This window comes from Erythrolamprus reginae, chromosome 2 (genome assembly GCF_031021105.1).
Source record: "Erythrolamprus reginae isolate rEryReg1 chromosome 2, rEryReg1.hap1, whole genome shotgun sequence".
Lineage (NCBI taxonomy): Eukaryota > Metazoa > Chordata > Lepidosauria > Squamata > Dipsadidae > Erythrolamprus > Erythrolamprus reginae.
The window spans coordinates 21,192,354-21,205,377 of NC_091951.1; the positions used below are offsets into that span (position 1 = coordinate 21,192,354).

General features: G+C 39.8%; 1 protein-coding gene across 1 annotated transcript; it reads right to left on the reverse strand.

Annotated features, from left to right (window-relative positions):
- Positions 1-1,221: 1,221 nt before the first annotated feature.
- LOC139159235 (vomeronasal type-2 receptor 26-like) lies at positions 1,222-10,869 on the reverse strand. The gene is made up of 4 exons (XM_070736581.1): positions 10,075-10,869; positions 5,246-5,458; positions 3,581-3,707; positions 1,222-2,132 (listed from the first exon to the last, which is right to left on the reverse strand). The coding sequence occupies exons 1-4, from the start codon at positions 10,867-10,869 to the stop codon at positions 1,222-1,224; spliced, it is 2,046 nt and encodes a 681-aa protein (XP_070592682.1).
- Positions 10,870-13,024: the final 2,155 nt, after the last annotated feature.

Here is a 13,024-nt window from a genome sequence, read left to right on the forward strand (position 1 = left end):
TCATTCTGAATCCAGGATCAAATAACCTGATTTGGTTCTTAATATGTAAGAAAATCATTCCTTAGATTTTCACTGGGAATTTCCCCAACAATTGACTCTCATTTTCAGAGTTTCCCAAGTCTTTGTTGTAAATATCTACTATGTTTCTGCCATATCTGTTGTGGTTGGCTCTGGCCCAGCTCCTGCCCCAGGGAATGTGGAGGTGGATGCAGGGGAAACTTTAACATGTTATAGGCCTGTGTTATTGCCGACAGAGTCAATTCAGAGTTCAATTTCCTCGGACGAAGAAGAAGGTGGGAGTGACTTGGAAGAGGGGGGCTTGGCACACAGCCCAGGCATTCAATCTCCATTATCTTCCATTGATTAGGATGAAGACGTCTTGGACCCACGCAAGCGCAGAATTATGCATAGAAGAGACCAAGTAAGGACATATTACAGGAGATAAGAGAGGCCACCTATGTTTGGGTGGGGCTCCAGTAATTAGGGCTGCTGCTATAAATAGCAGTGTGTAGGTTTGGACATTGTGTTCCGAGTCTAAGGAAAGGGACGGCATACAAATCTAATAAATAAATAATAAATAAATAAATAAGAGTATCTGATCGCAGTTCTTCAGGAATCCTGTGTTGCTGTTTTCTGGACTTTGTTTGTTGATTTTTCACGCATTTGAAACCAAAGCAGAGCAATGTGTGTGTGTGTGTCTCACTTTGTTGGAAGAAGAAGGGGTGTGAGGTTTCTTCACAGCTGCTAGCTAAGTATTTAATGACTGCTTAAGGGAAATTGTACAGACTACCTGGTTGTTTTGGGACAAGTGCTGTTTGCAATACAAAAAGAGTGCTTAGTTTATTTTGAATTTTGTGATAAAGAACATTGTTTTGAATTTTCAAACGTCTGAAATTTGTACCCTTGAATTTTCGGGAGGCTCCTACCAGAGAGCCCGGCAGAACACATATCAATTTTTTTGCCATATCATTACAGAAATGTCATATTTCAAAGAACTGAATTTAGTATCTCAGGCTAAGGACAGATGACAAAATATACTTCTCGGAGAGTTCAACAGAGCTCTGTGGACATCTTGGAATTTCACTGGACAAATATTGGAGACTCTTCCAGATGCCCTTTAATTGTTTCAAGCAAAATCATTGCCCACTCATGTTTGAGAACATCTTGGACCATTTTATTAGTGTGGCCTGTTGGAACATATTGAGACTTGAAATTCCTCTGTCAATTTTTTACATTTCTTCTGGTCGTAAGCTGTTCCTTTGTATTTAGGTCAGGCCTCAAAATGATAATGTAGCACTTAGAGACGAAGATGCAGCCCAGTAGACCAGCATTGGAAGATAAGATTGAGAAGACCTGCACAGCCACCATGTATTTCCCTTTGGTGCTCAGGTAGGTGGGCACAAATGTCACCCAGACACTGCAGAAGACCAGCATGCTGAAGGTGATCAGCTTGGCTTCATTAAAGGCTCCAGGGAGATTCCTGGCTAGGAAAGCCACCATGAAACAGATGATAGCCAGGAAGCCCATGTAGCTGAGGGTGATGTAGAACATCATAACAGATCCTTCGTTGCACTGCAGGATGACTTCTCCAGGTTGGGAGTGAAGGTCAGAGTCAGGGAATGGCGGAGAACTTCCCAGCCAGATGGAGCAGATGATAATTTGGCCAGCAGAAGAAGAAAATATGATGGAATTGGCCAAGCTCTTCCCCAACCATTTCTTCATTCCGTTTCCTGGTTTTGTGGCCATGAAAGCCAGGACCACTGTGATGCTTTTGGCCAAGAGAGAGGATATGGCAACTGAGAAGATAATGCTGAAAAATATTTGTCGGAGAAGACAAGTGGTTTTCCTTGGTTGACCAATAAAGAGGAAAGGGGACAAGAGGCAAAGTAGATGGGAGCCCAAGAGGATGTAAGATAGGTCCCGATTATTGGCTTTGACTATGGGAGTTTCTCGATATTTAATGAATATGAGTAAAATAAGACCTGTGGTTAGGAACAGAAGTAGGGCAAGAGAGACCAGGATGAATCCCAGATATTCTTCATAAGACAGGAAGGTTATTCTTTTGTGGATACATTGGACACGGTCCTCATTTGGATATTTATTATCTGGACATTTGTTGCATTTTTCTGTATCTGACAAAACCCAAAAGCAATATTTCTATAACATTCTTCACTTTTACCTTTCAAGAAATGCCTTCATGGAAAAATATCTGATACCAGGACAATGTTACAAAATGCATTTCTTAACAATTCTACAAAAAATGTTAAGATGAATGTCAAATTCCTTATGTGTACAATCACGCTTGGCCAATAAACAATTCTATTATAGTCTATTTTCTAAAAAAACCCCCATCATTTCTAATAAAATGAATAACATTTTCTAGAAAACAAAAAACTAATTTCTAAAACTAAGATCTATGAAATAGAGGGAAATCCTAGGACAGTGATGGTGAACTTTTCTTTTTGCCCGGGTACCAAAAGGAAATGCTGTTGGTTATGTTGGAAGTGTTGGTTATGACCTATAAAGCCCTTCATGGCACTGGACCAGATTATCTCAGGGACCGCCTTCTGCTGCACGAATCCCAGTGACCAGTTAGGTCCACAGAGTGGATCTTCTCCGGGTCCCGTCAACTAAAGAATGTTGCTTGGCGGGACCCAGGGGAAGAGCCTTCTCTGTGGCAGCCCCAGCCCTCTGGAACCAACTCCCTCCAAAGATTAGAATTGCCCCCATCCTCCTTGCCTTTCATAAGCTGCTTAAAACCCACCTCTGCCATCAGGCATGGAGGAATTGAGACCCTCTTCCCCCCAGGCCTTTACAATTCTATGCATGGTATGTACGTATGTATGTATGTATGTATGTATGTATGTATGTATGTATGTTTGGTTTTTCTTTATATTAATGGGTTTTTAATTGTTTCTAACATCAGACTACTATTGTACACTGCTTTATTGTTGCTGTTAGCCGCCCCGAGTCTCCAGAGAGGGGCGGCATACAAATCAAACAAATAAACAAACAAACAAACAAACAAATAAATAAATAAATAAATACACACAATAGCATGAGCACATGTGCCTGCACCCGTAATGCAATGCCTTCCTCACTGTGCATGCACGGACAACCCCCCTGTGCTGCCTCGCACGCACATGTGCGCCGGACTCATTGAAGCCTCCAAAGCCTGTGGATAGTGAAAAATGGATTCCAAATGATTTTTGGCTTTCCAGAGGGGAGCAGGAGGTCATTTTCACTTTCTATAGGAAAGCCTCCGGAGCCTGTGAATGGTGAAAAACAGCCCAACCATAAGTTCAGAAGTGCACTACTGGTTGTGCCATTGACATGACATGAGTCTTTATTGATTAGCTATTGGGCCATATCAAAGTGCAAACTTTCCAAACTTTGGCAGAGGTAAAGCTTGCCCATTCTGCCATCTGTCATCTTTTTGATATTTTTCTCCATAGTTAAACTATTGGGCATTTTGATAATAAATAGGAGAACAGTTAAGCTTCGGTGCATCTTTTAACACGCATTGCCATCAAATTGCTTTGGATGAATCCATTTCCACAAGGTTTCCAGTGTCACCCACCTTCCTGAATGGAGATGGTCCCTTCTGGACAAGGAATGCAGTCGTAGCAGCAAACTGGTTCTCCTTCTTGAGCCCGCTTGACAAATCCAGGATGACAGTTTTCCACACATTTGGACTGAGGCAGAGACTAAGCAGAGAAACAAAGAAACCGAAAGAAAATTGTGGTAGACAAGTCAAGTAGTCTTCACTTAAAGGTAAAGGTTCCCTTTGCACATATGGTTGGTCATCCTCAACTCTATGGGGGGGTGCTTGTTCTGTCTTGCTCAGCAGCTGTCCAGTAATTAGACCCAAATTAAAACACAAAGGTTTCAAGATAAACAAGAGTCTATTTACAAGGACATTTTTTGAACTGCACAAATGCAAACTGTGCTATCCCCAGAGACAGAGATAGTTGGACTGTATTTAGGCATGTCTCTTTAAGATATTGCATTAGGGGAAATGTAGTGAAATTGCACTCTGTATTTAGGCATGTCTCTTTAAGATATTGCATTAGGGGAAATGTAGTGAAATTGCACTCTGGGTAATGTAGTTCTACATGTGACCACATTTGTGTATTCCTATTGGCTCTGACTCGGGATGAGGGGTAATTGGAGAGAACATTCCAGAGGGTCTTTGTCTTCACTCTTTCACTAAGCCAGCCAGCATGTAGATGCTCTACCTAGAGCCCAGGTCAATTCAACCTCTTTTTACCTGCACAATGGGAAAGATTATACTGCAGAAGAATCACATCATAACTGTGAGTTATTGTGAGAATGCCTGTAATAAAATTATCTGTGATATCTCTTTGTGCTGAGTTATCTGACTGGGAAAAGTTGAGCTTGTACCAGAACACAAACCAAACAATATCTTATGACTGCCAAAATCCAGGTGTGAGGCCAAGTTGATAAGATAAATTCCCAACAGTTGCTTCTCGAGCCAAAGTTTACTTACAAGAATATTAATTCTATAAATCTCCAGTACTGTATCAAGGTTTGTCCGGCAAAAACACTTTTCACACATGAATGTTGGCTTTTTGCAAAGAGCATCTTCCAACTCCTCCCCCTTATATACTCTCTGGGAGTGCAGACTGTGCATAGCTGTGCTCACTTCCTCTTTCTGAGCCTCTGTAACTGCCCCTGCCTCCCCTGCATCCTTCTTACCCGTACATTCAGCTTAACACCTGTTAATTTATCCCACACCAGTAGGTTCTAAAAAGATTTCTTCTAAAAGTAAAGGTTCCTCGCATGTGCGTGCTAGTTGTTTCCAGCTCTAGGTTTCTTCCAAACTATGTTAAACATTGCCAAGCAGCTCCTCTTTGAAAGTAGTTTAAAATCACCTCCCAGTTATCCCAGTTAAGTAAGACCTTTGATAAAGTAGACCATAAGGTACTACTAGATAAAGCAGAAAAATGTGGGTTAGACAGCAACACCACCTAAGCTTAAAATGGTGTTCCATATTATGGCAACTGAAGGACACTTTGGTCATGGCACATCAAGGAGCAAACAGGCAGCGAAAAAACCCAGAACCCACTCCTGCTCCAAAGCCATTTTAAAAATCTTTAAGGAATATACTCACCACCACATTCAACAGATAGCAAAAATCATTCTCTTTGGTAACTCAGCTTATTATTTGAAATGACTCCTAAGGCTTTGGAAAACAAACAATGGTTTCCAATATTTTCCCTACCTTGTTCAACATCTTTAACCGCAAAAGTGAATCTTTATTGGTAATAAGTCTCTGTTTTTCAAAACTTCCTAGTTGGTCTTGGATGGGTTCCTCATTGGGGAGAAAAAGAAAGCTCATGATGTCCAAATCTGCTTTTACATCTCCATTTTGGTCCAAGTACATTTTGAAGCTGGAAAGATTGCAAAACTCATTCTTTTCCAGAAAGGGGTGGAACTAAAATAGGAACATGCAAGAATTTTAACGCAAGAAAATGTCTCTTATACCATGTGGTGCTTTCTCATTTGAATCTTTCTGGTAGAATCTTCTAAGCTACTATTATGCTTAGTTAGGAGAACAAGATTTAGAAACATAGAAGACTGACGGGAGAAAAAGACCTCATGGTCCATCTAGTCTGCCCTTATACTATTTCCTGTATGTTATCTCAGGATGGATATATGTTTATGCCAGGCATGTTTAAATTCAATTATTGTGGACTTACCAACCATGTCTGCTGGAGTTTGTTCCAAGCATCTACTATTCGTTTAGTAAAATAATATTTTCTCACATTGCTTCTGAACTTTCCCCCAAATAACCTCAGGTTATGCCCACTTATTTAGTATTTATCAGCAACTTAAAAGATACAGTATCTACAAAATAAATATTTTAACAAAATAAATAATTGGTAAAATTGTTCAATTATAAGGAAAATTCTGGAGCAGCTTACAAATAAATAAACAGAGATATTCATAAACTACTTGAAAAGAACAGTGAGATTACTGGAAAGCATGATTATTGGAAAGCATGCATTGGCAGTTCTGTGTTAGCAAAAACTTCAGAAGAGAAGGATTTAGGGGTAGTGATTTCTGACAGTCTCAAAATGGGTGAGCACTGTGGTTGGGCAGTAGGAAAAGCAAGTAGGATGCTTGGCTGCATAGCTAGAGGTATAACAAGCAGGAAGAGGGAGATTGTGATCCCGCTATATAGAGTGCTGGTGAGACCACATTTGGAATACTGTGTTCAGTTCTGGAGACCTTACATACAAAAAGATATTGACAAAATTGAACGGGTCCAAAGACGGGCTACAAGAATGGTGGAAGGTCTTAAGCATAAAACGTATCAGGAAAGACTTCATGAACTCAATCTGTATAGTCTGGAGGACAGAAGGAAAAGGGGGGACATGATCAAAACATTTAAATATGTTGAAGGGTTAAATAAGGTTCAGGAGGGAAGTGTTTTTAATAGGAAAGTGAACATGGGGACACAATCTGAAGTTAGTTGGGGGAAAGATCAAAAGCAACGTGAGAAAATATTATTTTATTGAAAGAGTAGTAGATCCTTGGAACAAACTTCCAGCAGACGTGGTTGGTAAATCCACAGTAACTGAATTTAAACATGCCTGGGATAAACATATATCCATTGTAAGATAAAATAGTATAAGGGCAGACTAGATGGACCATGAGGTCTTTTTCTTCTATGTTTCTATTTTTCTATGGTCTTGTCATGAAGTAATTTGCCAGACTAACCCTCTCCCAGTTAAAGTCAACACAGTTCTAGGCTGCATTAACAGAGGGATAGAATTAAGATCATGTGAGTACCACTTTATAATGCCTTGATAAGGCTGAGACTCTAGAAATAGTGCAGAGAAGAGCAACAATGATGATTAGGGGACTGGAGGCTAAAACATATGAAGAACGGTTGCAGGAATTGGGTTTGTCTAGTTTAATGAAAAGAAGGACTAGGGGAGACATGTTAGCAGTGTTCCAATATCTCAGGGGTTGTTATGAAGAAGAGGGAGCCAGGCTGTTCTCCAAAACACCTGAGAACAGAACAAGAAGCAACATATGGAAACTACTCAAGGGGAGACATAACTTAGAACTAATGAGAAATTTCCTGACAGAACAATTAATCCATGGAACAGCTTGCTCCAGAAATTGTGAATGCTCAAATACTGGAGCTTTTAAAGAAGATGTTGGATAACCATTTGTCTGAAGTGGTGGAGAGTTTCCTGCCTAAGCAGGGAGTTGGACTAGAAGACCTCCAAGGTATCTTCCAACTCTGAGCTAATTCTACTTTATTGTAAGGCTACATGAACCAAATCTTGCAATTCTGAAAGTGCTAACCTCCCAACAACTCCTTCTTAAGCCGGAAAAAATTGGGAAACTCCTTACTTTTATGCAGCCAGTGATAACAAATCATTATTTGATTTTTAATTTTGATTTTGATTTTTAATGAAGGATTTATACCAACCGCCCCGAGTCTACGGAGAGGGGCAGTATACAAATCTAATAGTATGTTTACATTGTATGGCGATTGCTGTGAGCCGCCCCGAGTCTGTGGAGAGGGGCGGCATACAAATCTGATTAATAAATAAATAATAATAAATAGATAGATAGATAGATAGATAGATAGACAGACAGACAGACAGACAGACAGACAGAGAGATAAATAAATAAATAAACTCATAAGCAAAACTATTTTGATATCTATTCAAAGATATCAATTTCAAATATCAATTCCTTGATAAAGGAAATGCTAAACAAATCTAGTAGAAAATATTTTCATTTTAGCAACTGGTGTTACAGTGTTCCTTATAAATATAAATGGATGGAAGATACTAAAGAGATTTTTAAAAATTTCATTTGTAGTTTTTCTGATAATATCATGTGTGTATCCTAATCACTAATAATAATATAGTAGTAATAGTGGTGGTGATGGTGGTGGTGGTAATAGTAGTAGTAATAATAGTAGTAGTAGTAATGCCTTGGTGTTCGATTTGAAATGGATGCATTACTTAGAGCCTGACAGTAGTATTTTAATAATTAGATAACAATTACATTAATCATTAATTATGCACATTAATTAAAAAGAATGAAAACCAAAATTGATAAGAAAAACATCTTAAAATAACGTTCACTGCAAACTGAATGGGAGTCAGCAATGTGATGCTCATGGAAAGGCTAACGTATCCATAGGAATCTCAGAAAGTGAATGTTCTGGGTTGGGGAGATGAAATACCAGGTCCCCTAGCAGGCACCACAGTTGGAGAAGATATTTCCACAAAATCTGGATCAGATTTAGTGAAGGACAGTAAAGTCAAGGAAGAAATCAAAAGTGCTGCACTTAGCCTTGAGGAAAGACAATGAGAAGACCCATGGATAGGCTGATGGGGTTTTGCAGGGGTTCGGGAGAACCTCTACCTAAGATTCTGTGCAGTTCAGAGAACCCCCAAATCCCATTCCTAGCTGGCCCCGCTCACCCCACCCATTCCCTCCCAGAAGTCCCACATGGTCTGTTTTGAATGCAAGTAAGTGCAGGGCACATGCGGAGGCTGGGGAGGGCAAAAACAGGCCTACCAGAACTTTGGGAAGGCCATAAACAGGCCCATTTCCGGCCTCCAGAGAGCCTCTGAAGCCAGGGGTGGCCATTTTTGCCCTCCCGGAGGCTCAAAAAAACTCTCCGGAGCCCTGATAGGGCACACACACACATCCGCATGGTTCAGAAGGCCAACTAGGCCATGCCCATCATGTCCATGCCCACCCAGCAACTGGGAGAGAACTCTATGCTAAATTTTTTGAAGCCTGCCCCTGAGAAAACCCATTGCTAGTCTATGAGAACTGAGGATCAGAAGGAGTCTGGAAGCACCTTTTCCAACTACAAAATCAGTTGGTTGGATAAGGGTAGATGCAATAACTGAAATAGAAGCTTAAGCTCTTTTTGTTGCTGTTGTGGTTAGCTCTGGCCCAGCTCCTGCCCCAAGGACTGTGGATGTGGGGGAGACATCCACATGCTGCAGGCCTGTTTTGCCCCCGGTGGAATCTGCTAATGAAGGCTCCTCTGACCAAGAAGACATGAGTGACAGGGAGGAGGAGAGTGGGGCAGACAGCTCAGAAGGAGATCAATTATCTAGCTCCTCCTTGGATTCAGAACAAGGATTCAGAACAAGAGTTCTGAACAAGAGTTCTGAACAAGAATCCTCCTTGGATTCAGAACAAGAGTTAATGATACAGCCACACATGCGGAGAGCGATGCATAGGCAACAACAACTGAGAGATTATTATCAAAGAAAATGAGGCCACCTATGGTAGGGTGGGGCTGTGGTAATTAGTGAGACTGCTATAAATAGCAGCCTGTGGGTTTGGCCATTGTGGAGGATTATCTGATCGTTGTGTTTCGTGACTGCTTTACTGACTTTGACCTTTTATGTGCTGATTTTTCCCCGCTTTGAAACTAAACCAGGGCAAAGTGTGTTTCACTTTGTGAAAGAAGAAGAACTGTGAATTACCTCACAGCTGCAAGCTAAGTATCACAGAACTGATAAGGGACTTGTACAAATTACCAGTTTGTTTGGAGATGAGTGCTCTTTGCTATACCAAATGAGGGCTTGGTTTAAGTGAATTTTCATTATAAAGAACATTGTTTTGAATTTTCATTATAAAGAACATTGTTTTGAATTTTCAAATGTGTGTGTGTCTGAAATTTGTACCTGTGAATTTTTGGGAGGATTCTACCAGAGAGCCCGACAGAACAGTTGCTATTCCATAGTTTGGGACAACATTTGCCTAACTTGTTGATCTTTTGTGGCACTAGGAAGCTGAGAAGGTTCTCCTCCCTCTCATTTGTATTCCTTCTCCAAGGGAATTAGCTTTGATGCAGGCGTCGGCTACTGCCCGGATGGTGGGGAAAACACATTGGGGTAGTGAAAATGGAGCTCCACCCCAGAGCATCCAATTTGCACTGAAAGATGTCGAAAGAAAATGAAGGGCATCCTGCATAAGCCACACCCACAGCATGGTACTAAAAATTTTGGTAGCCCTTCACTGCTTTGATACTTCCTTGTCTGGACCCCGTACCTGCCAAGGTTGCAGCCTTGAAGCCACCAACCCCTCCTTGCTTGCCTTCCTTATCCACCTGGATCTCGATGAATACGCAGCACTCAAGGCATGGGCCAGAGTCTTAATGATACTGTAAACATGGTGATCATTTGGTATCTTAACGCTGTTCCTTTTCTCCTGAGTTTCCAGTGGTGCTTTCTGGGTGCATTTTCTTCGGCCCTTGATAGAACAGAACTGTTTTGAAAAAGAACAGTGAAAAGACTGGTCTTGAAACTCAGGTTGTACAAAGAGAACGGGTTCAAAGCCATCATCCTGCAGACTTTCTTTACCTCTGACAACAAAGTTCCAAATACTATGGACATATTTGAAACGTATGTGCCTTCTCATTGTCAGTTTGATGAGGGGTGAGATGATCCAGACTTTCCCTTCAATGGGTCCTGGCAAATCTTCAAGGGTTGAATGGAAAAAAAGAATTCTGTCCATAAATGAATCGTATTCTGTGAAGTGAACAAAGACATTGACTTGTCTCCACTTAGAGAGGGCATCCCTGAGGGGTACTGCATGTCCAGTCGTTGAGAACCGTTGTGATATAACCACACAAATTCCATGCCTGACTAGCGCAAGAGTAAAAGTCCTCATGAAGTCCTCTCCTTTTTCTGTGTCAGAAGCAAAGAGGCCAATCAAGGTCCATCTGAAGTGGAGGAGCAGTTGAATAATTCCTGGATACTGGATTCCTTCTTTGGGCACCATCCGGTGGAAAAAGGGGAACTGAATTTTATCACTCAGAGCCATTGAACCAGTTGCATAACTCATCTTGAAAAAAATAATAAAGGATGCTGAATTATATTTTGGTGTCAGATCAAGTACAAAATATTTGATTTTAACAAATACACTTATTTATTTATTTATTTATTATTTATTTATTAGAATTGTATGCCGCCCCTCTCCGTAGACTCGGGGCGGCTCACAACAGTGATAAAGAACAATATGTATTGACAAATCTAATAATTTAAAATCTAAAATAGTAATTGTACATTTGGTTGTCAAGTATATTTTTAAATAGTTTATTGTTGATTAATAACTTGGGCATATCAAGATATAGGACATCGCAATCACAATATTATTTATTTAATTTATTTATTTAATTGGATTTGCATGCCGCCCCTCTCCGAGGACCATATATAAAAGTTGAATAAAATATACAAATCTTCTGTCTCTAGAGCTCTGCAAATAGAAACGTGGTAAAAATTCTATATTTATTCACTGTGTGCATCTGCTCAAATCCTGATAAAGTAAATTGATGTTTAGTTATTCCTGTTTTGAAATACTTGGCAATTGTAATGGTATAATTTTAGTGAGTCATCCTTTTCAGTGCGCCAGCTTTCCTAACGATAGCTATAGCTTATTTATTTTTATTTATTTATTTATTTTGTCCAATACACAATGAGGGTTTTAGTGGGTATATAGCTATATACAAGAAATAATAGAAAAGAAGGTATAGTAATAGGACATATCAATGAAAGAATAGAAGAAGATATATAGGAATAGAAGAAAGGTATAGGAGATATAGGAGAGCAATAGGACAGGGGATGGATGGCACTCTAGTGCACTTGTACTCGCCCCTTACTGACCTCTTAGGAATCTGGATAGGTCAACCGTAGATAATCTAAGGGTAAAATGTTGGGGGTTTGGGGATGACACTATGGAGTCCATTAATGAGTTCCACGCTTTGACAACTCGGTTACTGAGTTATCTTTCTCTGCTTTGATATCCCAAATTTTTGTGCAGTAATCTTTTTAGATCCAATTATCCTGTTATTTCCAGTTATTTGTTCAAGTATTTGAGGGTCTGTCACAAAGAAGAGAAGGTCAAATTATTCTCCATAGCACCAGAGGGCAGGGCAAGAAACAATGGATGGAACTAATCAAGGAGAGAATCAACCTGGAATTAAGGAAAACTTACTAACAATGAGGACAATTAACTAGTGGAAGAACTTGCCTTTAGAAATTGTGGGTGCTTCATCACTGGAGGTTTTTAAGAGAGTGGGCAGTCACTTGTCTAAGATGGTATAAGTTATCCTGCTTGAGCAAGGAGCGGGACTAGAAAACCTCCAAGGTCCCTTCCAGCTCTATATTCTATTCTGTTCTGTTCCGTAGTAAGAATGGATCCTACTTATCATGGTTCCATTGAGCCCAAACTACACTCTCTGACACATGCTTGTATAAAACACTTTGATCAGACTTAACAGCCTGGGTTCCATTTTAAAGGCAATCAATTAAAATGCTCCATAATATTTCTATGTTCATCATGTCAGATGTTAGTCTGAGATGTATGAAGTGCAAAAACAACTGTTTCTCCAAGTGGTGTATTTTGTAATTGGATGATTCAAGGTAAAGCTAATGTTAACAGTGGATTAGCTATATGTTAAAAAAATTCCCAGACCATGAGAATAAAAGCTAAAAGACCACATGATATATATATCATAGAAACATTTATTAAACATAACATATATCAACACATAACATATATCAACACATAACATAAAGACACCAATATGATAACACTGTATCATATCAGGACCAATTGAAGACACTCAAAAGGTGTACTTAAAAAGGTAAAGTACCTAACTTCAAGAACCATCTTTTATAGTAATTTCATGTCTAATTTACACCCCCTTCCTCTCCATATATGGACATATCATTTTCAGCCAACTTCCTATTTCTTAATGTTATTCCCAACTTTTCCTCAGAATCATCTATCATATTTGTTTTTCGGTCACCCTGATCTCTTTGGCTCATAACTAACTTTGTCAGCAGACTGGTTTGCAATAAACATGTTTTTCTCCATTCTTGCTTTTCTGGCAAGGACTGCTGTCCAAAAGGTCGGAAGTTTAGTACTCTAATAAGAGTGTTTTGTATCCATCTAGGCCTTAGATGCCTAGATTCTATAGATTCTTTAGATTATTTTC